General features: G+C 35.1%; 1 protein-coding gene across 1 annotated transcript; it reads right to left on the minus strand.

Moving 5' to 3' along the window:
* Positions 1-1,084: 1,084 nt before the first annotated feature.
* On the minus strand, positions 1,085-25,712 carry TMEM47 (transmembrane protein 47). Its single transcript, XM_063305217.1, has 3 exons — positions 25,302-25,712; positions 9,512-9,652; positions 1,085-3,247 (listed from the first exon to the last, which is right to left on the minus strand). The coding sequence occupies exons 1-3, from the start codon at positions 25,525-25,527 to the stop codon at positions 3,069-3,071; spliced, it is 546 nt and encodes a 181-aa protein (XP_063161287.1). The 5' UTR covers positions 25,528-25,712; the 3' UTR covers positions 1,085-3,068.
* Positions 25,713-25,957: the final 245 nt, after the last annotated feature.

Genomic DNA, 25,957 nt, shown 5'->3' on the forward strand with positions numbered 1-25,957 from the left:
ATGTGCATTAAAATGGCTTTAGCTCACAGTGTGGATGAAGACATATCCCACTTACAGAAAAGGTTGGCCAACATGGAAATATATATTGACTTCTGCTTCAAATTTAATGCCATCATATCTGAATTCCTGGAATGCCATCTCTTGTTTTCTAATAGTGGACTGCATTACACCTATCTTTTTCACAATATTTGGTTTCTTTAACCTTCAGTCACTGGTAATATACTTGGCACATTTTGTTTCTTAAACTGCTAAATATGCTTAGCCACATGTGGAACATATTGAGCAATTCACTCTTTAGTTCTTAACATTCTCTGCAGTCTCTGGGTTGGTTCCAAATGGAATTCCAATGAAATGTTCCTTTTCTTTTTCGGCTACTTACCATCCCAATTAGCATCAGTTGTAGGTAGGACAAGTAAGAGCAGATAGACCAATGATCTGTCTTACATGGAGTACAAAGCATGACAGACATTCCTGCTCCTGAATATGCAGGCTGTTACTTCCTTCCACCTGCATATACAGAGCACCTTTTTAAGCATCAGTGACAGAGGGTGGGTGAGTGGAGGTTGCCCAAAAAGTAAGCCATAAAAGAGTTGTAGTTTGGGGCAAAAGTCATAGTCCATATCTTTTTAAAGAAAAAAACCACAACTGTTTGTTTGTTAATAATTATACATTTAAACATATTTATTATAGATTTATGCTTTGCAGGACACTCCCTTTTTCTTTCTGTCATTTGCAATAATGTTTATTACTTTGAGGTGTTCAAATAAAGAAATTCTGCAAAAAGTATTACAGAGCAACAACACAGAGCAGCATTTCTGTTTTAAATATTATGTTTTAAAGGAGATCCAGACTAGGGTACATTCTAATTTCCACATAACAAAAATAATTGTTTTTAGATTTGTATTAGAACCGTATACACTGTATAAAAATATTTTCAGAATTGAAAAATATCCAAATAAGACAATTCTAAACAAAAATAAATGTTATACTGGGTAAATCAATTTCAATTTCCCATCCCAAATTAACTTTGGTCACAAAGTTTATATATACTGTATATATATAGAGAGAGAGAGAGAGAAAGAGAGCAAAATTTGAATAGGAAATAAATTAAGCAAGCAATGATAATTGCAAAGAACTCTCATCTAGATCTATATCTGGAGGAAAAAAGTATAATTTATTCATTTACCATAACAATAATTTATGATTTTCATAATACATCCCTGGTAGTCCCTATGGAAAAGACATGGTTGCTTAGTTTCTTTTTAAAAAAAATCAAATTTTATCTAAAAAGTGATTTGTCACATTAGTATTTTTTTCAAATACAATGTCTAAATTGTGTTATACTTCATTTTCTCTAGTTTTAGTTCCCAGTGAGTTTAACAGTAATATTTTTCCCTACTCCTTATTGAAATATATTTATCAATATGGCTTTTCAGCCAAAGTCATGTCTCTACAAAATATATCATTAAAGATTGGCAAGATCTTGTTAGACCAACAACTGATCTCAGAAATTTGTGTTTGTGTGTAGGTATATATTCTTCCTTTTATATTAATATTACCTTAATTCTTATAGATGCTTCCATTTAAAAATGATGTTTGTTTTTATCTGCAAATAATTATATTTATGGCAAACAAACACACTGGCAGCATAAGAATTGTCACAAACTCTTATTCATCATGTTAAGAGCTAACCTAGGCGAGCCTTAGATTCTTACAGACCTTCCAATCTTCCTGCAATTGTTGCTCAGAGAAGTAGATCAGAAGTTTTTTATTTAAAGTCAAAGTAATGTCACATTCATCTCTCTAAATTAAATTTTTATTTTTGAAAAAAAATGTAGTTAACATTAACTAAGGTTTGTTTGAAAAAGCTAGTTTCAGAATCTATAGTTTGAAATTGGCTTATAGTGAAAATTTAGCACAGTTTATCCAGTTTGGATAAAATGGGAAGCTGTAATTAATCTAAGGAAACAAATCTCCATATATATCCCCTTATATTATCATGCTAGAGGAAAAGATGGGAACCTGATACCATGCATACCTGAAATTCATTGTGTCTCATTTGCCACATAATAATCCATGACCTGTTGTGATGACTATGATGACTGAAGACATCTCATCCCATTTCAAGCACTTATTTCCTGACAGTTCAAATTGTAGATAAGCAACATTAATTTTAATTAATTTTTAAGCCTAATCAATAGTTACAGAAACCTCTTGTAAACTGACAGTAATTTAAGAGTTTCTGTGCCTGCACTCTACCATTAGGTTATGATGTCATGTTTTATCTCCATAATTCTATAATTATAGAGATATCAATAAATGCCTCCTATAAAGCATTTTCAAACACTGCTCATGAAAACTTTACTGTGGTGCTTGGAAATGAAATGGCAGTCAAGATAAAAGTAGCTCATGCAAATTTTAACCACTTCCCCCACCTTTGAAAATTCTCAATAGATTTGTGTCATTATCCACATTTGTCTCGTTCTCCACATTATTTCCAGAACTTGGTTTCAGCTGAGACAGAATGTCCAACCACATAATTTGAAGTATATGTTCTAAGTTTTGACTTGTTGATATACCACAGCTGGCTGGAAAATGTATAAATTCATCTTGTTAGAGAACTGTTAAATGCACGTACTAATCAATTGTCTTCTCTTCTCTCAGTGTCCAGTCATTCAGCCATTTATTTTGTGTAAGACTCCCAGAGGACCAATAAAAACAGGAGCCTAAGTTGATAAGCTTCAGCATATTTGAATCACGTATGATATAAGGAGGCAATTGCACAATTCTTGTGCTAGCAAATAGCAAATACAACTGCTTTTTTTAAATATCCATTACCTTTCTTACCGTAGCTGCCACTTCTTTCATTTCACTACAGACTGATCAGCAGATGTAATTCATTAGGTTTTTTTTAAAGAGGTGTTAAAAAGCTATTTGCAGTAGTTATAGCCAAAAGTTAATGGCTAATAATAGAGTAGACAGCCTGACACTCTACAAAAGTACTAAAAACACTTATAAAAGACAGGACAATCCTTGTTTCATTCCTTTCCTTACAAAAGAAGTTTCCTTTAGTAGTAGTCTTCATAGTTCTTAGGGTTCAGACAATAAAGTATGGCACCCCCAAATGAAAATATAGTTGCACCCCAAGCCAGGCCATAGCCCCAGTTGAACTCATGGTATATTCTTAAGTTGACAGTTTCAATGAACTTGATTGGGTAAAGGACGAGACTGCACACCTGAAGAACCACTGGAAAAAAAGGAGGGGGGAGACGGAGAATCAGATATAACTTGTCTCAATAATCTAGTAGAAAAACAACATGAAATCTCCAGGACACATTTTGATAGAACTTTCTATATGCGTTAGTCCACTTTTTATTTCTTATATATGTCGCTTCTTGGACTGAATTAGTAATTCTCTATTCCAGTGTTCCAAATTAGGAATTTTCTTCCAACAAACTCAGCAAAGTTGTTTTGTCAATAGCAGAGAAATATTTTTGCGTATATCATTTTTAGCTGAAAATCATTTATAAAACTATAGGTTTTTCGTAACATCTGTATATGAAATCAGTTTATATTTGGGAAGAACTGCAGGCAAAGAAGAACGTATTTTGGGGAATGTTGGAGTATAAATAGCTCTGAGATGTGGTAGACCCATATAAAAATATATACAGCACTAGAAGTTATGCATGCTCAATACAAAAATACACTATTCTATTTATTGAAGAGTACTGAGGACAAGGGCAATGCATACTTTAAAAATCCTTAATTTTGATATTAAAAAATCCTAATGAATGGTAAGATCTGCAGCTTTAGTCACTAAGTTTTACATGCTACTTATTCTGTTTTCATTAACAAATAACACAATTAATTTATTTGTTCAGTTAATACTAATAATAATAGAGAATAATGGTCAATCTAAAATTCTTATAACTTTAAGAAAGTGAGAAAAAATAAACACATAAAGCAGCTAGTGTGGTACCCACATTTGCAAATATACCCCCTTGCTCAAAAAAGTAGAACATATACCAAGTGCTACATGCAAATGATATTTCAATACATGGCACTGTGCATTTCAGACAATGATGTCCTTTAGTGGCTCTTATTTGTTCCAGCTAATCATCCATGGAAAAAAAGACTATGATCCAAATTCATTAGGCTTCAAATTAAAGTACCATTGCATACTACATGGGAGTCCTCTTCCATTCCTATTTTCTTTTTCTTTTTCTTTTTCATGTTTGTTTTTAGTATGTTAATTTGCTAAAATATTTTTACCTCTATATTTTCACTAATTATGGCAGAGAGGGATGCCAATTCACCCTCCCTCTCTTGTAATCATCTTTAGGACTTGCAAATATGATGAGTCTTTCTCAAGTGGGACATGTTTGTACATAAACAGCATCAGGGTAATTTCTGCTTCTTGTTTTGACGTCAAATTGTTTTCGAATACTCCAGGCAGTGGTTGTTTATGAAGTATATTTTCATCTCAGGTAGCCAAAGTAAATGATGTGCTATCATGAACTAGTACTACCCTTGGCACAGGGAAAAAGCAGATTTGTGGGCTTGAATAACTAGAACATTTGTTGTTATGAAAAGGAAGAAATGTATCCATCTTCTATACCATACCATATGTAAACTGATACCCATAATCCTAGAAAAAACAATGAATCTCAGTAATCTCAAATGCAGAAAGAACTAGATGATAAAAGGAGGAGATTTTGGCCCTACCATAAAAATACTACAGAAGGAGAGGGAGGGAGGGAGGGAGGGAGGGAGGGAGGGAGAGGGAGATTAAAAACTCATTAAAATAATTTCATCATAGCAATTAGCTGGTTATTTTATAAACTTTACTTTTACCTCCTCTTTATGAGCACAATTTTACAGAGACATTTCTGAAACAAGTCTCATGAAATAATAAAACTAACACCAGTGGCACTCATTATTTTAGAAAATACTGCATTGAAATCCTGGTGGAATGTGGGCTTAATTTTAAAGTAATGTACAATCTAAATTTTACTTAGCCAATGCTCAGTAACATCTAAGTTAGATTAACACAACATGTTATATTTAATGCACAAAGAATACAGCAATCCAAATATTCAGCAGCATATATAAAATCATATGTTATTAGAACGAAGTAGCATATGTAGGAATTCTAAAGAACAATTTCTTCCCCTTCCATTATTCTTTTTCTGTCTGTATCATTTTATGATAATTGCCAAGAACACAGGTGACAAAACTAATGGTTTCTATAAACAGATTATAATGGAGGGGAAGTTAATGAACTAATATAATCAAGGGAAGCTTATTTATCTCATATGACTTGTTACAAGGAATATTAACTGGTAGTTAGTTACAGTATGATTCATATGGAACTGTGTATATAACTAAATTGTGCATAAAACATTTGGGAGATACATATAGGTAGAAAAAGCATGTAACTTCCATTATTTCAATTTGAATTCTTTAATTAAAATATGGAATATTATTTAGAACCTATACAATTTTAAACAAATTTGTCCAAAGGATTAATAATGAAAATGTGTAGATGCTTATCTTCTTTAAATGTATTCCCATTTTGAATAATCTGACTGAATGATACTGATCATTTATAATAAGGGTTTGGTTATACCTCAACATTAATCAATTAATTTTATTAATTTTCTATATACACTGACAACTACTAGTACCTGCATTTCTGTTAAATAGGAGTTAAATCTTTTATTAAATCTAGCAACCCTCCAACCAAGGAAAAAGTATGGATGCTGTTTTCCAAAAGCAAACTCTAGAACTTTCAAAGAGTAATGAAGTACTAGTGATGGAGGACTTTAATTATTCCAAGATATGTTGGGAGACAAGCTATACTAAGCATGGGCATTTTCAGATATTCATGAACTATCTTGCTGATTATTTTTTCCTCCGTAGAGTGGAGAAAGACACAAGGCTATCAGTTATTTTTGTCTTAATACTAACACATAGGGAAAACTTGGTAGATGAAGTAGAAATAGTGGGGATGATGGAGAAAAGTAGGATTATAAATAGGATTTCATGTCAGGAGTGACTAAGGGAAAAAGAAACCAACATGGGTAAGAGCTAATAAAGAAGACACTAAAAGTACAATGTAACAACAACAAAAACAAACAAACAAGGAAAATAATAGGAGAAAAAGGCAATGCAGCTAAATATACAGACATACATGCACAAAATGAAGTGAAAAGCTGAGCTTGACAGAGACATACAGTAATTAGATAATACCTACTGACCACGAATGACTTCAGATCTCCAAGATCAGGTGAAAGATACTGAAGAACTTGCTGATGGCCTGTTAAAACCTCCATCCATTATCTTTGAGAAATCATGGAGAATAGGTAAAGTACCAAGTGGTTTGATGAGGACACAATTTGTCCCTATCTTTGAAAGATGTGGCAGAAAGGACTTGGTCAATAGAAACCACTCATTCTGATTATCAATATCTGGAAAGATTCTAGAACAAATCATGACGCAATTGCTCTGCAGTGCAATGGTTTAGCAATCAGTGCAGTGATTCCTAAATATTAACATGGCTTTATCATGAACAAGTCTTGTCAGACTAATCTTATTTCATTTTTCTGATGGGGTAACTTCTTTTGTACACTGTGGGAATGCTGTGGACATAATACATCTTGACATTAGGAAAGTATCTGATAAAAAGGTCCATGAAATTCTGATTAGCAAGCTAGTTAAGTATGGACTGGGTGGCAGGTTCATTAAACTGAAAATTGTACTCGAAGAGTATTTCTCAATGTCTCTTCATCAAATAGAATGGGTGGATATACGTGTATTGAATGAGATGCTGCACAGTTATCATTAATTGAATTAAATAAAAATATTGTTACATTTTATATCATACAACTAAGACAAAATTCAAAATGATATTGATAGGTTTGAAAAGATAACTGAATACAGACAAATACAAAGTCCTTCACTTAGAAAAAAGAAATAAAATGTAAATGTAAATGTAAATGTGAAATGTGAAATGGATTCTAGAATGAAAACTGAGCACTGGAGTTTGATGTGGCTGCTAGAAAAGCAAATGTAATTTTAGGTGTAATACCTGAGGGGGGATCACACATACAAAAGGAGAAGAAGAAGGAGAATGTCAGAAGTTCTTATCTTATCATCCCAGAATGCAGAACACAGAAGTATATTATTCAGTAATAGAAACACAGAATACAGATGTATGTTAGGAAAAACTTCCTGGTGGAAAGAACAGTTGGACAGTTAATTCAGTTGTCAAGGAAATGTGAGCTTCTCTTTGTTGGGTGACTAGAGACAAAGACTGAACAACCATCTCTTGAGGATGCTTTAATTTGGATCCCTGCACTGAATGAGTTAAACTTAATAGCCTAAATGGGGTTTTCAAATTCTACAATTCTATATTGGTAAGTCATTTCAAGTGCTTTAGAGTATTAGTGAGTGAAATTTAATTTTTCTAAAACATTGCAACACACAAATGTATATTCTTTTTTGTTCCAAGACACTTTTTTTTGCAGGAAAAAGCATTTTTTATCTCTTGATTATAAAAAATGCAGCCTTCATGAATAAAGTTACTTTAGGGGAGGGATTCCTGAACTTTTACGTTTATGCTAACACTCTGATGGTAAATGAAAATTTAGACATTTGAATAAACATTTTAAAAAATCCATTCTTGTTTATTAGCAGAAACCTCAGTTATCTCAAAGCACTGGAACATTTTTTTTATTGTAGACAACTTTTAATTCCTATTATTAATGGCAACCTCACTTATTTCTATAGGACTTCTAAACCAAGAGAAAATAGCAATCTAACTATGCTGTTCCAATATCTTCTTGGCATTACTGAACCAACTTCCAACTGCTCTCTCTCTCATTCTGTCCCTCTCCCTCTCCCTCTCTCTCTTGCAGAGAATTTTCACTCTTAAGAAGTATATGATACTAAATTACATTAGATAATAGGTTATTGTCATCAGGCCAGAAAAAAATAAATGCTTTGCCAAATTATTTTGTAGCTTCTCAAGCATTGTTTATTATAAGTTTTATAGCTGATGAACATTTAGAATGATCTTAAGTATTATCTACTTAAGATAATTTTTCATCTATATTTGGTAGTATAATCTTTCTCATCCTCCTTGTCCTGTCAGATATATATGGAGTTTTTTCAAACCTCATACAGAAAATCATCTGAAGAACTTTAAACATTCTTAGGAACGTTTAAGTAAAACAGATAATATAAAACACATTTTCAGCAAATAATTCTTACTGTGATCTGCCAGTGAATGGAATGAAGATCAAAACAATCCTTGCAAATTGTTTTGAAAACTGGAAATATAGTTTTAATATAAGATACTTCAATGTATTTCTTTCCCTCTGAAATGGTTTAAATAAAATAATTGAAACAGCAGGGGGCAGTAGGATACTTTTCCTTATAATTATATTCATTCTTGAAATACTAAGAACTTGGATTCCACATCCTTTTAAAGTGATTTTTTAAAATCCACCTAGCAGACCAGATAGTTCTGTCATTCTGTCTATTATGGTCTATCACACAAGCTTACTATTTCAGTTCCAGCAAAAATATGATTGACAGAAAGGAAGCATGGCTGTAAAACCTTGTGAGAAGGAAGGGAAAATTCTATTATTGGCTGACTTGATAGGTATTCAAATCCATATCAAATGATAATTTTGTTACGTATTCCACTAGAGAATTTCCTTGAGTTTTCATGTGAGTCTTAAAAATATTCCTTCATATAATCTCTTTCCTTTGATCCTTTGAAAAGTAAGGGATTTATAGTATGAAGTCTATTGAAATTAATAACAAAAGGCAAAGCAACACAATGAAAGCTTCCTGTGGAGCATAGAAAAAAATATAAACACATTTGAGTTTAATCCTATTTATTTTTATATGAATGATTTCAAGAGCTAATGCTTAAGGAAAGCAATACACTTTTCAGAAGAAAGAAAAGAAAAATAAAAAAATAAAAAAAATAAATACTTTGACACTGTACATTAAAAGATAAAGTCGCTTAAGTTTCTACAAGGGCCTGGAATGGTAGCTGTTATAATCAACTACAATATATTTCAAAAGTGTAAAGCAATGACGGACGAGGTAAGATACTACTATTATCAAGTAACAATGTGTGTTCTATTTCCTGTAATGCTTAGATTGGACTGATGACATCTAGGCTGCAAAAACAGGTACAGAAAACTCTTCTGTCATATAGTTTCCACTGGATTTTGCCCTGCTAATAAAGAATGTTCTTTAAACTATAAATGGTAGAAAGAACTTACTATAAATTGGACCAGAGAATGACCTGGAGAGAAAAGCTGGAAGACTTTGGGATTCCTTGGCCATGTAAACGAAAGTTGAACAATCTGCAGTTCAAGTTCTGTCTGTAAGTGAATTATTTTTGGATTGCAAGGTATGCATCACCTCTATTTTCTTGAGCAAGTGGCAGCTATGTAATGTTGTATATATTTCAAAGAAGCAGTTAACTTACCTGCTGCAAAGAGCATGACAGCAACAGGCCTGTAGAACCTCCTCCGTGATCCCACACAGATAGAAATTAGTCCAACCAAGAACGCTATAAGAATTATGGCAGCTCCACCCAACAGCATGGAAAGGGTAGCAATCTGCCAGTCTATAAAGGAAAAGTAACAGATGGGGCTTAATTTAGATAATAACTCAAACAAAGAGATACTTCCCCAGAATAGAAAAGAAAATAATAAAAGTATCAAATAAATAGTCTTCTTTATTATGTGAAAGTAGAACTCTACAGTATATATATTCTTCTAAGATCCTACAAGATAGACTTTTCATTTACGACTCTGTCATTTTTCTGTTTGACCTACATTCTATAGAAAAAAATACACAATCACATTTTACTTTATGAAATGAAATGAAAATATATGAATTCTCCAGAATTTTCAGTCTTGCATGATTAATTCTACTTTGGCTTGTCCTAACGAAGTTATTATGCAACTATGGATTTTGGATTTTTTTTCCAAAAAATCCATACCGTTATGATAGAGTTTTTTTTATGTAGCAGAATAAAGAGTGTCTCCAAAGGAATAAGTTTTCAACAACCCAGGGCAAAGTAATTTGAGTGTGCAAGCCCTTTAACCAGTATACAATTTGGCTTAACCACACAAATTTCTCCCAGTTTTGCTAATGTAGAGACTAAAATGTTTATTTATTTCTGCTCTTACGTCCCCAAGGACAATACAAATTAAGAACTACTGGCCATTCTATTTTCTGAGCTGTGGAAGCAAACCATTTTTTTTTCTCCCTGAAAGCTAGGGAGAAATGAACACTAAAGACATCTACTGCTACCAAATACAGTATAATCTCCACTTTGAGACTGATTCTGTATTGTAGGCCTCAGGAAATATCTGGCCTTAAGTTACGAATTTCCTTACTTTGCCCCATTTCCCACTTTTTTTAATATGTTGGCTGTTGAAAAATTCAGAAACATTCAAAAGTTTTACACACTATTTTGTGCCATTTTGGCTGTTTCTATTAAAGGCATTGTTCAGCTGGGGATTTATATAGAACGATTTGGATCTACAAACAACAACAGTTCAAGTTTTCTACTTTTGCCCACATGAAAATAGATGATTTAACAATGGAAATAGAACAACGATTGATAATTATTAGGAATGCTGGAGATGGAGAGTTATTATCTGAAAGAAAATGTTCTTCCAAGCTTCTCTTAGCACTGAGTTAAACGCTCCCATTGCCACCATTAGGAATATTCTTCCAATTAAAAGTCATTGTTCAGTGAAATAACTTTATGAGGACTGATAGATCTTGAGATCATATAGAAAATCTATGTGGTCGCTGGGAGTCGAAAATGACTTGATGGCACATCATCAATCAGATCTTGAGAGCACCTGTCACACAGGTAAAATGAAACTTTTTCTTGGTTTAATCTACATGTCCCTCTTAATTCCCTTGTAAATACTAGGAAATACTGGTTTGAACACGTACAAAATGTTTTGAAGTTGAAATATTTCATCCAAATTTTATTTCATATTCTGTTCCAAACTTACCAGGCATATTCCAATGACAAATAGAGCACTCTAACTTCCATTTCATAGTTGAAAAGACTTTTTCTAATGTTAGACCATTTCTGGTGAGATGTAGAAATACTGAAAGTTAGGACTTTCAGGAAAGAAATGGCAGACTGAAGACAGCTCTGCGAAAAACACAGCTGACAACCATGGCAGAATGAAAAACTGGCAAGTAGGCCAGCTCTTCATAATTCCTCTCTGGATAAGGAGAGGACTTGAGATCATCCACAAGTGCTCCAGACAGTTGCTCCTCGTGAGGAGACTGCAAGACAGTGGTCTCTGGCGGGTTCAGAACTCTGGAGACAAGGGAATAGCCATCTTGCTCAAACTGCAGTCGGCGCCTTTGAAAGGACACTAATTTTGGATACTTCCTTTTCTAATCACTTTTGGAAATTGCTTGTTAACTGCTTTGCAGCTATTAGGAACCTTTGGATGGATGAGTTTGAAAGCACCAGGTGAGTTTCCTTCAGTCCTTAGTGAAAGAAGTTTTAATTAAAAAAATTAAGAACTTTAAAAAAATGGAATAAACAGCAAAACTGTGATTAAAACTTGGCTTTTTGAAAGTTACAAATGTACTAAGGGTCCAGATAAATTTGAAATAAGATTTGGAATTAATTATAAAGAATCCTCCCCATGGAAAAATGCTTTTTTCTTGAATTAAAAAATAATAATAAGACTTTAAAAATTGGATACTAGAGGAAACTAAAGGAACTAAAGATTATAAATAAAGGAGAAGAACACTCAAACTCAATTCACAATCACAGAATGAAGCAAAATATTTTAACATTAGACATATTGAAGGATATTTTTGAACAAGAGACCCAGAAGTTAATTTTAATAGTGTCTGCCTCTATGGATATACTTTGATTAGAAGATGTTATGGAAGAAAGACAAGTTTTACCTGACAAGATCAAGACTGATTTGAAAGTGGATTTAAAAATGACAGGCTACAAGAATGACATGGAAAAAAATGCTACACTGGACATACAAAAGAAGCTGGTTGATGTCTTAATAATTAAAAGGTATATATAAATAACAAACCAAGAGAGTGACCTGGATAATATTCCTATACTAGATTTACAAAAAGAGGCTTGTTAAAGTTTGAAAAATTGTGTGAGAAGGGGCAAATAAAAAATGAGAAGAAATCAAGTTTTACGACATCATTTGAATGGACTAAAGATTAAGACTGCGAGAAATAAAAGGAAGGAATATAAAGTTTATTTGATCAAGGTTAAAATAGATATATTATCTCTTGGTGACCCTTAATGGATTTTTGCTGACATCAGGACTGAAATGATGAGGCTTTATGAATTTGTTTATAGTAAGATTGGTTCCCATATGGTTTCATCTCAAGGCAACTTCTTTTTCCATTCTTTCTTAGCATTCATCTAATACCTTATCCTTTCTTTTAGCCATGCACACTTTTAAAAAATGGCAAACTAAAGACATAAATAAAAGGCATAAGCCAAACACTGAACTTTTTAATATCTTCATTATATTTTTTGAATACCCTTTGGGTAAATTTTATTGAAGTGTTAGTGATTTGCATTATCTGTTTAGGCAGTTTAGTTTCATGTCACCCAGAACCTGCCTTTCACTCTTTCTAGATTGATTGATATATTTCAAGTTTCCATCACCACCCATCTCCCCCGAAAAGGGGACTCTGGGTGGTTTATAATCGAAATTAAAAAACATAAATTACAATATAAATACTCTATAAAAATAAAATAAATATAGAGTAAAAAATATAAAATCCAGCAGCATCGATCTTGTTTGTTGGGGAGAGATCTATAATAGCCACCCCCAAGATGAACTGGTGCCCCTCCCACCCCAAATGAGGCCTAAAAACTAGGTTTTTAGGTTCTTCCAGAAGTCCGGGAGCGAATGGGCCTGTCTCAGCTCTGGGGGCAGAATGTTTATCACTTCTTTTTCCAGTCTTGTTCTCATTTTCCATATCCATATTCCATTTTCACAGCTATTCTCTTGGAAAGCTTTTAAACAGATTTTTAAAAAAAATATCAGGGAGAACTGTGTTTATTAAAGTTTTGGTTTACTTGCCATAAATGTTATAGAGGTACAGTAATAAGAAGATATTCCTTGCACAATCAGACCCCAAAGGTAGGGAATACCATCTCATAATCTGAATCTTGTAAGGCACATTTGAACATTACTTCAAGTAGTTTTGTACCTGTTCTATACTTGAAGGAACTGCATCTTATATAACATTAAACATTAAGATGCAGTACTTTTTGAATTATTTTCAAATATTCAAAGGTACTGATCAGACATAATCAGGAAGTAGTCATACTGATTAATCCCATTATTTTCAGTGTATGTATGCATTGTTTTGCATTTTTAGTTTAACTGTAAAATACTGTGTTTCAGAGATAATTTTTTGAATATTTTTGGTACCATGCAAATTAACATTGCTTCCAAGCTTAATCAGCTTGGTGACTTTTATTCTTGATGCTCATTTTATTTGATAAGCTTTACATTTCCAGAATCATTTTTGTAAGACTGACCAAATGAATGAGGTCTTTTTGTTCTTCTTATATATCTTCTATTTCCAAGCTTTGGTTTATCATTGCTTCAATAATGATCGTTCTTTCTTTTTAGAAGCTTAAATTCTTCTTCTCTTATCTTTTCACAGTTTCAAAATTTCCTAGCATGCATTATGGATTTTTCTTAAAAGCGTGAATTGTTCTATTCTGTTTTCCATATTGATACGTCCTACAACAAGCAGCCATTAGTTTTCATTCCAATGCATTAAGGTAAACTGTGGTGCTGGCTTTTTAGCAGTTACATTTCATATAACACAATCCTAAATGGGACTGGGGAATAAAAAAATAAAAATAAAAAATCTGCCTGCTAGCTATCCTTGCTAAGCAAGGTTGGGCTTGGAAGGCAAAATGTGTGAGCACAGTCTTGGAAGAAATTGTGATCTTGCTCTTGAATAGGTGGTTGCAGAATAGCCAACAACTAACTGAATAGAATCTGAAAATCTGTCTGTATACACATAACACTATTTGATATTGAAGCACAACTTAATCTGGTGATATAAAAGTAAAAATGATCTAAATAATAGGCAAGTACATTTACTATAATCTTTGTGTAGCAAAAATGCTATTTTCTTATATATCATATTTATATAACACTTCAACAAAAGAAGTAAAGAAAATTACGTAGACTATAATTCTTCACACAAATAATGAATGCAACATGAAATTATGTATTGTCTGTTCTGGGTACATGAGATTGCTCCAAAATTCAATGACTATCTAGTGGGCATTTATTCCACAATTCATAAGAACAAGTAACATTACAATTATACAAAGGAGAGTTACAATGAGACAAATCTGCTAATACATTTTCTGTCCTTGAATTATATTGCCTTTAAATAGATTTATTGATTAGTGAAAAATGAAGTCTCTATGTTTCCTTACTCAGTATGTTCAAATACAGACCATGTTTTTTCGAGATAAAATATTGGTGTCTAATCTAACTAATATTCTAGTGAAATACTTAGTACTTAAAATGAAAATAACTTTGACAGGCTGACACTTTTTATTTAGTTGGAAACAACATTTACTTTTGGCACCTTGAAACCCAATACTTGTTTTCTTGTTTCAGATGTTCAATTAAACAGCTGATTTTTGTGAAAGTTTTCCAGATAGTTTGTTTTCTCATTTCTAGAACTACCAACTACTGAATTAATCCTCTCCTGAAAACTGCCTCCAATTTATTTCAAGTTTTCTTATCCTGTGAAAAAGCAGTTTTTCTTCCATATACATTTACATGTAACTTGAGAATATCCTGCTAATTTCTTTTGCTAGAACTGTTGAGCTCATGTTAGTGTACCAAATTGTTTATTTCCTGATACACAACCTATTTTTTTAAAAAAATATTATTTTTATTTATTTGAAATAAACCCTTGAAGAGTCTGTTCATGATTACTTTCTTTCTTTGGGATTTAACTGCAGCCTGAGAAGCTAGAAAGATATATAGACTGATGGAGAGATAGATGCCTGTACAATGGAAGATCAAATATTTATACTTCACTGATGCAAATTTCACAAAATTTGCTTTACTTTTCTTTACAAAGACATCAAGAGCTGTTTCTTTTCTATCAGATTGAATAAGGATGGTGGGGAAGAAAAAGAAAACTTTTTTTGGCACAATATTATTCTAAATTGAGTTTGTCTTTAACAGTTACTTGATCTGAAAACCTTAAAAAACCTAAAAAAAAACCTTTAAAAAATGTAGCCTTAAAGTACCTTCAGTTTTCCACTTGAGATATTGAGGCTGTTTCATTACATCCTGAGGCTTTGGTCAAATGAGTTCTGAGGTAGGAGATCCATGGAAGGATATCCTTTGTTTCTGTAAGTTAGAAACAACTATAGCCAAGTTGGCAAAGAGAGCATAACTGTAATACAGATACAACACAAAATGTCTAAGAACTGCTTTTAGCTTTTTAAAAGAGTATACAAATTCCAGTTATAGAACATCTGAATCAAGTCTGTTTCATTCTTGCATACCAGATTTCTCTTTTCTGAACCTTCTGCCATCAGATATGGGTAGCTATGCTAACTTTGAATTCTGAAGGGCCAATATCATATTTTCATTCAATATTTCAGCTCTCAAGTCCCTTCACATGTTTTCCACTGTCCTTGCTCATGTCTCCTACATTTTTTCCGCCTCTGCCTTCCACTGCCCACATACTGAACATGGATATCTGACCAAAGAAGTTTTCCCTGTCACTCCTCACTTTCTCAGGATACCACCAATCCAGTCAAAGATTAATCCATTGTTTCCAGTGGAATCCAGTTTTACCATACCATAATCAATACAACTGAAACATGCTCATTAGACTGGCTTGAATTCTTGTTATATGTATTGAATTTTTCTCCATTAGATTGATTTATGAAAAGTTGCTAAGATTACTGCAGAATGTCACCTGTTATGATCCAATAATTCCTATTCCTTATATTACTGAAGAAAACAATGATATATAAAATAGTATGATGCTGCAAACTCCTTCTATGACTTAAGAGGAATAGAAAGCATACTGTATCATCTTTTTGCAAAAGATAAACACAATGGGAGTCAAGGTTGCTATCTACTTGGTTCTAAATATAAACCTCATAAAATATTTAGCCTATTTATATTATAACTAGCTGTAAAAGCATCTTTTAAACTTTGGAAGTCCAATTAAAAAGTATTTAAAGGTGTAGGAGGCATTAAAATTTTAACTGCTACACAGCAGCGGTTCCAACAAAATAAATTATTGTGGGATACACTCCACTGAAGATTCCTCCATTCATTAAAAATGTGCTTTAAAGTAGTTTAATTGTTTCTGAATCAAACACAGTCCAAGCACAAATGACCCAGACATGTATAACATGTGCAAGAGATGTGTCATTTTGAAACCTCTAAAGAAGAGTAGCTGCTAATTAGGAAATGTTCCCTCCTCAACTAAAACCCCACAAAAAAGCAGATTCCATTTTATTGACAAGAAAACTATATGAATGTGTCCATATGGCTGGCTAATCAGAGACAAGCTCAGTTTGAGAGAGTCTGTACCTTTAATTACCCTACTGCTGAGTTTCTCCAAATGTAAAGTTCGTCTCTGAACTGCAGTGCAGATAGTCCATTTCTCTGCATGGTTTTATGGGTATTTCCTTGAAGTCTAAAGAAAAAAATGTTGGCCGTTTCTTAGCATGTTGTACACCAAGATGGCTAGATGCTTTCTTTCATGCCAAGGACAGCTTTTATTTTCTTGCATCCAGTGTTTTGTTTTGTTTTGTTTTGTTTTGTTTTGTTTTGTTTTGTTTTGTTTTGTTTTGTTTTGTTTTGTTTTGTTTTGTTTTGTTTTGTTTTGTTTTGTTTTGTTTTGTTTTGTTTTGTTTTGTTGTGTTTTGTTTTGTTTTGTTTCTGTCCTTTCACAGGGAAACTGAAACACATAATTTTGGGTGCTTTGTTTGTTTTGCCTTGCCCTCGGGCTTAATTTCATTGGAAGGACAAACAAAAAACTTGTTTCCTATGCTGAACAACCTCTTATAGTTAATTAGTTAAAGTTTGTTTATGGTCAAAGACCAAAATATCAAGCATATTACAGTTTAATCCCAAAGACAGAGGAAAAAAAGAGAAAAACAGGGTAATTAGTTATTAAAGGGTTATTAAAACTAAAGTGATGTTTTAAATGAATTTACAACTGGAGGACAAAGTGTTCAGAATAAAATTAAGAGCATTAAAACAGTAAGAGAGGAATAAAAGAAAGAAAAAAAATTGGCTCAAAGAAAATAAATTATCAAGATTGATAGACAATCATGTTGTAGTGGTAGAAACTGCAAGACATTTGGCAATCCTTTTGGAGATATTTGCCACATTGTCAGCTAAAAGGAAGCAGCTGATTTCTTCATCAGTCTATCATGACTGTACATCAGAAGTCTAATTATGAATCCAATATGATAGCCATCCATAGGATCTTGTTGCCTTTGTCAAAATGACAAAAGTAGCATTGCAGCATCTCACTGCAAGCTCCACCCTTTCCAAATGGGCCGTGCTCATCATTCTGTCTCATCTTGCTACTGCAATAGGGCACACAATATAAAAGGGAGAGCATGGGAAACTGTTTCTATTTCCTCTAAGGAGTTTGTGCAAAGTCATGTTTGGACCAGAGTCATTGGAAACCTTTCTTCTGAAACTGAGGAAGACAAAACATTAAATCAAGCAAGGGTAAAGACTCACTTGTGGAAAGGGCAAAGGTACGTACTCTCATGAGCAATCATCTTCCCAAACAGACTCATAGTATACCACAAAAGGCTTTTGGATGAGTCCTGCTGAATATCTATACCGAGGACATATCATTTTAAATAACCAATCTCTTTCTAAACCAAGCAAGATTGGACAGTGAGATGAAAAGTCATAATATTTTATATCTGTCAAAATCGCTTTGTTCTATATAGAGATACAGTTGTCCTGCAAGATCAGGAAAGCCATATCAGAGTATTATCAGATAATTATAATTTAATGCAGCATTTTAGCTGACAGAGTTGCATACTGTAGTCCAGGGAAATTAATCAAGATTCCAATCTTATTAGATGGTTGGAGACCCAGTGGAGTACTTGGAGCAAGGCTCTTAAATTTGTAAACTGACCTGCTTCAGTGGGTTTTTTGTAACCAATCTATGTTTCATATAACAAATAACTAATGTACATTTTCTTACAACTGGTGTGAGAGGGTTATTTCCAATATAATGGGCAAAATGAAGGATGGTCTTTGAAACCTGAGGGCCTAAGCAGTGACGGCCCTATGCTGTTCATTCTAGGGGACTGAATCTGGAAAGATATTCCTTAATTTGCATGAAGTGACTATTGTTGCAGTTGGTGATTAGTTCTTCCTTTCTACGTTATTAGAAAAAAAGCATGAATAGCTCTTAGATTAATGAAGGTGTCAACTGTGGGCGTTTTCAGTATGGAAAGGAGTAGAATGAGAGGATACATGGCTGAGGTGTACAAAATTACATGGTTTGAGATGTACAAAATTATGCATGGTGTGGATAAAGTGGACACCGAGAAACTATTTTCCCTTTTCCAAAATACTAGAACCAGTGGTCACCCAATGAAACTGAATCTTGGGAGAATGGAAGGAAAGGAAATACATTTTTACACAACACATAATTCAACTCTGAAATTTGCTATCTCAAGATGTGGTGCTGGCTACTAGCTTGGCTGGCTTCAAGAAAGGGTTGGACCAGTTCATGGAAGTCATGGGGATCAAACACTATTAACCTTGATGACAGTGTGACTATCTCTGAAAACCATCTGCTGGGAGACTAGTGGGCTTCCTTGTATAGTTGGGCGGTCACTGTGACAACAGATTGCTGGACTAGATGGACCAGGGGTCCAATCCACAAAGCACTGCTTGTGTTCTTATGTTCTCTCAAAACCATACTGGAGTAGCTTGCCTAAAGTCTTTTAAAGATCTTCAGTACAAGAGGGGGCAGAGAAAGCTATAAAGCTGTGAAATTAGCTCCTAAACATCTTATTCCTGTGTGCATATACTATATTTACTTGATTGGATCAAGAAATAATATGTACAGTTTTTCAGCAGTTGGCAGCATGATGCTCATGAATGTCATGGCACCTACCAGAAGCTCCTCCAAAATAAAAAATATTACCAAAGATTTGTAAGATTGCAAAATCTTATGAATATTCTGTAATCTTATTCAGGAAGACTCTTGTAGTCTTGGGCAAAATCTTGAGAGAGCTTGCTGAAATCTCATGAGCTTTTGGTATTGGCGATGATGATGATGATGATTCTGATCCTGATGACAGGGATGATTTGCTCAAGCCATTGCACAGTATTGCACAAAGATACTCAGGGCTGCAAAAGACTGCTGATCAGTATCTATGTTCCTTAATTTACCAGCCAAGTAATCTTTGACTCCAGAGTTTCATAACCTTACTTTTCTTGACTATAGATAATAACAACCATAGGTATTTTTTAATTCTCATTTTTTTCCTCTGGAATTTTGTTTAAACTTATCACTTAATTCCCTCTAGCTGATGGCACAACTGCAGGTCAGGATCCTTCATGTATCCCCAGGTGCTATATATACTGTAGTCTTTACATCTAACTAGCAGAGAGGGATTTTTTAAAAAAATCTTCAAAAAGCCATGTGTAGTTTACCCTTTGTGGACTGAAGAGTGTAAGCAAACTTGCAAATGCTACATATTATTATTTTTTGTACAAGATACAGAAAATGGATTCTTTGCAGTCCTAAGAGTGTTTTTCTATGCACACGTGCATACAGTAGATACTAACATGTATAAAGTACATAAATTAAAATGTCTTCACCTAAAAAAACAATTATCCTTTTGTAAAGAAAAAGGATTAAAAAATCCTAATATTCTGAATATAGTGTGATCTCTCTCTCTCTCCCCCTCCCATCTATCTGTCTCTATCATTAACGAGAGCCAATGGTGTGGTGGTTCAGGTGCTGGATTAGAAGTGGGGAGATCCAGAGCCTCATCCTACCTTAAACACTGAAGCTGGCTGGGACCAGTCATTTTCCTTCAGCCCTAGGCTGGAAAGCTGCGAAACATCTATCTATCAACCCTCACTGGACCAGCATAGTAGATTACAGTCCATAGCCTTCAGTGAAGAAACCTTCATACATTGTACTTCATCAAGTGGATATATTTGGGCGTGTTTAAATGTGTCTGTGTTTAAATGTGTGTCTCTGTGTGTGTACATACACACACACACATATACACCCTATGTTCTGGAAAGCTTTAAATGAAAGCCTTCTTTAAAATGAAATCTCGTATCACTCTATACAAATGAAAAATAAATATGGCAGCTGCTTTGGTAAAACTTTTTTTTATATTAACTATGTTTTTCCCATCCTACCTAGCTACTGTATTTCAGCCTTAACAAATTTCAATTTACATTATTCCAGTATTCTAGTAGGCCAGGAAAGAACAATGTATAGTGACTGCCACTCTTGCTGAGCTATTTGCAAATATCCATCGCCATCAGTTCACTTAAAGCCATGATCTACATGCAACCAGGAGGGAGCTGCTTTTGAGTTGTCAATTTTGCTTTAGTACAATGGCTCTCATGCAAAACAAGCAGTCATGCCAACTACGAATGGTAAAAATCAGAGCGATTCATAAATACCTACTTTAAATAGTGAGGTATTTTCAAATATATATATGACTAAATGTCTTCATAAATACACATACAAAGAGAAACTTACACACAACAGGTACAATCCATATTATATTATCTTTCAAGTAATAACTCATGAAGATTGAATTTCAAATCTTTTACATTCCACATACTTTGTAGAAACCATTGGTTGCAATTATTAATTTAAATTAATTAAGATTTTTTTAAATACCATATTTAAAGAATTCATTAATACATGTATGCACAGTACAGGTTCCAAAAATAAGAAGAGATGTGTTTTTTAGGTATCTAAATGCTGCATAAACATATAATAACTCACCAGAAAAAAAACCCCAAATAATAATGTATTATAAAAAGGCAACATACTATTTACTAATGTTTATTTTTGCATATTTTATGCTGTCAGTTTAGCAAACAATAGACTTTTTATAACAAGAGACAAGTACATGTGTTCACACCAAAATAATCGTTTCTCAGAAAGATCACATTCAGTAATTATAGCTAATTTTGATGCATCAAAGTTTGGATAGCTGAAGTATAATATAATACACTAAAAATCATTCAAGAGTGTAAGATTCTGCATTGTGGGATTTATAAATGTTGTACAATTATGCTACACAGACTACATTATGTACATTTTAAATGCCCTAAGAAAGAAAACATACTTGCACAGGTATTCATGTATCCCATATCATATATGGGAGTGGACCATGTGGCTGTTTTCAATGCTCTCAATTGTATCAAATCCACAAACAACTCCTAAGTAGTGGTCTTCTTTCACAGTTTTACTTCAGAGAAATCAAGGGGGATGTTCTGAATTAAAAGGTATGTGATCTTTACTGAAACGTTTTGATGTATTTTAAATAGTATATTGAAATGGGATTGTATTTTAACAATCTACCAGATGATTTCTACACATCAGTGCCAGCTGTAAGTTAATCTTACTCTCAGGAAATTAAATATAGCTGGGCTTCTCCTAAATCATCTAAACCATATATACAACCACTTTTTTCCTCCTCTTTCTTCCATTAAAATAAGCTGTATTAATAGAAACATACTAATGTTCAGCCTGCATTATTAAAAACAAAAACAAAACAAAACTGCAAGACCACAGTTTATTACTTGGAGGACAAGGGATATATGATAGGTAACTGCAGAACTGGACAAAGACTATTTCTGGTACAAATGATCTAAAGACTCAGAGGGCTTCACTGCTGCAAAAACAATGGATTTGCCCTCTGTATGAGCAATCAGGGCTTGAAGTTTAATTAAGAGAATTGTTTTTCAATTAAAGCTTTGATATGCTTTAGCAGGCTCCAGTGTGTGGCTACCCTTGATAATGTTCCTTGTGCTGCTGTTCTTCAAGAGACAACAAAGCAAATATTTTAAGGCAGTGCCCTGGTTCCTTCTGTTTCTCCACTTACAGTGTTGTTTGCTCTGGTGCCTTAGTTAAAAAGCCTTTTCATAGAAAATCTCTGTTCCTTTCTAGCATATCCAATTGTTATACAACTTGTAACGTCTTCCTGGAAAGAGGTCAGTATACAAAATAGAGATATTCTTTTTATTTGGAAGGGGGGATGAGAAAAGGAATGAGAACAGAGAAGAGGTAATAATGAAGAGTAAGCATCAATGTAGAATAAACCTAATGAAGCATACTGGACCTGATCCATTACTCACCAAGCACAATAAGAACCTTTGCCAGTACATAGACAGGATTTACTACCACCAAAGGGTGAGCATATGTGTGTATGCATGTGGATGTGTCAACAGAACAGATTTGCAGATTGCAGGAGAGCATTCAAAGCCTGACTTTCTGCCAAAATACAATGAAAAGAACAGTTTTGTTCAACTAGCTTCCACATTCATTCCTAGTAAGTTGGAAATCCCAGGATACATTAAAAAACAAACAAAAACAAAAGTAAACTCATTCTACAGTATAACTTAAGCAGAATTTAAGAGCCTGGAAATTTCTTGAAGAAAGGCATTCAGAATGACAGAGCAACAGAGACTGACTGTCTTCAATTATCAATCACTGAAAATGCAGGAATGAGCCCATAACTGTATATACCACCCATAGCAATCACCTTGTTTCTCAGCTAAAAAGGTGGATGATTACCAAAAGCAGTTAGGAAATGTTTAACAATCTATTAATCACTATTTAGCTTTTACTAAATTTCATGTACATTTAAAAGTAAGGAAAGAATATGGGGGAAGAAAAAGGAATGCTGGATTTGAAACTCAGCCACCCCTACATTTGCACCCAATTCTTCTGAAAGATTTTGTGCAATCAAGGGGATATTATTTAGGAGAGAAAGAAACAGGGCAAAGAAACCCTGTTGCTAAGGAGATGTCGTGGCTAACATTCCTACATAAATTTCACAGTGTTGGGGTGTGCTAGGTGAAAGAAAGAAAGAAGGAAAGAAAGGAAAGAAGGAAAGAAAGAAGGAAGGAAAGAAAGAAAGCAAGAAAGAAGGAAGGAAGGAAAGAAAGAAAGAAAGCAAGAAAGAAGGAAGGAAGGAAGGAAAGAAAGAAAGAAAGAAAAGCAAGCAAGCAAGCAAGCAAGCTCTCATACAAAGTTGGCTCCCTGTAGCTGTACAAGGCAGCACTTCTTTCATATATATATATATATATATATATATATATATATATATATATATACATACATACACATACATACATACATACACACACACACACATACATACACACATACACACATACTGTGTGTGTGTGTATATATATATTCATATTCTCAAGGACCCAACTGAATGACACCTCAAACTAAATGTTTAAGGCAGTAATGACAGGTACAAACAAAAGAAAAGGGCTTCCATTGTAGCTTCCAAGCAAAGTTCTTTAGAACAATGCAGAGAATCTGTGCCAGAACAAAACATAATATACACATTTGGACCAGTAGAAAACCCATATTTTATTGCATAATATTGTGCTTTGAAATAAAATGAGACCTAAGGATAATTCACAACTTAGACTTACTAAATATGGGTTACAATTTAACTTCTAAGTGTTTCCAAAGAAGATTATAAAAATTGTTGTACACAGTGGAAAATAAAAACAGCCCAAACTACAGTTTTGCGGACTGAGCAAACCACATACTTGGCTGAAGAGGAGAGAAGGACTGAATTTGAAATCAACATTCCCATTCCAAGTGACAGATTTTACATTGGGGAAGAGGTCCCCCACTCCCTACCCCCCCCCCAAATGCCCTGGGAGAAAGTGCTATCGGAGAAGTAACAATCAGTCAGCAAGGAGGGAAGGTGGAGTGTGAGAATATGGGTGAATGAGGCACAGGAGACACATACTGTGACACACTGGATATGAAGAAACATCAAATATGAGTTCTTAAGTTGGCTACAGTTTTAGGAAGCTGAATGTCAAAACTTTTCCATCAGTTGGTTTGGGATTGTTAATCAGGTACCAGGTAGAAATACTGGCCTGAATTGAAACCACAGCTAAACATTCTTCAAACCACCTGCACACTTGAATAGACAGGATTCAGACTCATTAGATAATTAAATATGCAAATGAAATCTCTCAAGTGATCACCTGATATAAAGGATTTGCCAAATCAATTCCTTTCCGCCAAATCTCTGCAACATTTTTGTTTGAGACAAAGAGAGTATACTACATTATGAGATATATGGCATTTTAAAGCAGATGTTTTCAAAGACGCATCATTTAAAGATTTTTTTTTTCTTTTACTTGGGGCTACAAAGATGGAAGAACAGCTGAAAAAAATAGGAAGCAGACAGAAAGCCTAAGTCCAGAGTGAAGAGGAAGGAAGTGCTAAAGGTTTAGAATGCCACACTGAGTTTGAGAAAGCTGGGTAGGAAGTACAGATAAGATTGGTTAATAATACTTTGCGTTCTGCAATAAAGGAAGGATACTGTGTAGAATCTGGGATGAGAGAAGGGATTATTTGAATCATAAGATCCCAGCCAGAATGTCAAGAAAGGTGTGCTGGGGTCAAAGTCAGCCCTAATTCTAAGTGGGTGCCCAGGGAAGAAGGATCTTGTCAGAAAGGCGTTGATGCGCCGGTAATTTGCAACGCTCGAAACCGAGCGCTGGATCCGAATGGCAGGACAAACAGGAGGCTGGCAGAGAGGAGCAGAGCCGCCAGCGCGCGCAGGGAAGCCCAAGTGAGCAGCGCAAGGCTTGGGCGTGCGCCAAAAGGTGGGAGGAACAGCTCCTTAGGAAGAAAGAGATTAGAAGAGCGGGGGTGGGGTGGGGGGTCATTCCTGCGGGAAGACAAGCCCAGAGGTAAGGATTAAAGGCAAAAGCAAAGGAGGGAGGGGAAGAAGACAACGAAGAAGACGTCGGGTGGGGTGGTGGAAGCTAAGGAGCGGCGGCCAGGAAGGGCGACCGTGGCCAGGCGTCGGAGGGGGAGCACTGCTGCATTGGGTGGGTCCTAAAGGAGGGCCGGGGTGGGGACGCTGGGTTAGGCGGGAGGGGAGGAAAGGGCAACCCCAAAAGGCAGTCTGGACTTAACGGGGCCTCTCTCACCGCTGTTCAAGGTAGTTTTGCAGCGCCAGGTCTCCGGGTTGCCGAGTTTGTTGCAGGACTCCCAGAGGGACAGATAAGACTGATGATCGGCCGTCACCCAGGCCGGGCTCAGCACGGCTCCCAGATCCAGACACAATGCCAGGAAGATGCATACCAGCCCCACCAGCTTGAGCGGGGTCAACACCGAGACGCGCACCTCCTCCACGCCACTGCCGGATGAAGCCATGGGCAAGCGCTTCGGGAAGCCGGGCGCTCCGCTGGAGCCAGGGGAAAGGCGACGGTTTCTGGTCCACCACCCCAGCCGATCAGGTGCGGCGGTGGCGGCAGAGAAGGAGGCGGCCGCTCTCTCTGGTCGCCACTTCGCGGATCGCGCCGCCCGCCTCGACCCACCACATCACTCCTCCCATCTTCCCTCCCACTCTGGGGAAGGGGCGGGACGAGTGACATGCTGCGGCCTCGAGCTGTAGACGTCATTCTCGGGGTTTCCTCGAGGGGAAAAAGGGTGAGAAGCTTTCTGGCCGTCCCGAGCAGCATCTACTTCGGACGGCGAAGACTTGCTTTTCTTCCAAAACGCCCCCTCCTCGGGTCCCTCCCAAGGTCGTTGGGCCTGTCCCCAACTTTAGACAGCCGCACATTCCTGAATGCGCTTAGGTCCT

This window comes from Candoia aspera, chromosome 5 (genome assembly GCF_035149785.1).
Source record: "Candoia aspera isolate rCanAsp1 chromosome 5, rCanAsp1.hap2, whole genome shotgun sequence".
Classification (NCBI taxonomy): Eukaryota; Metazoa; Chordata; class Lepidosauria; order Squamata; family Boidae; genus Candoia; species Candoia aspera.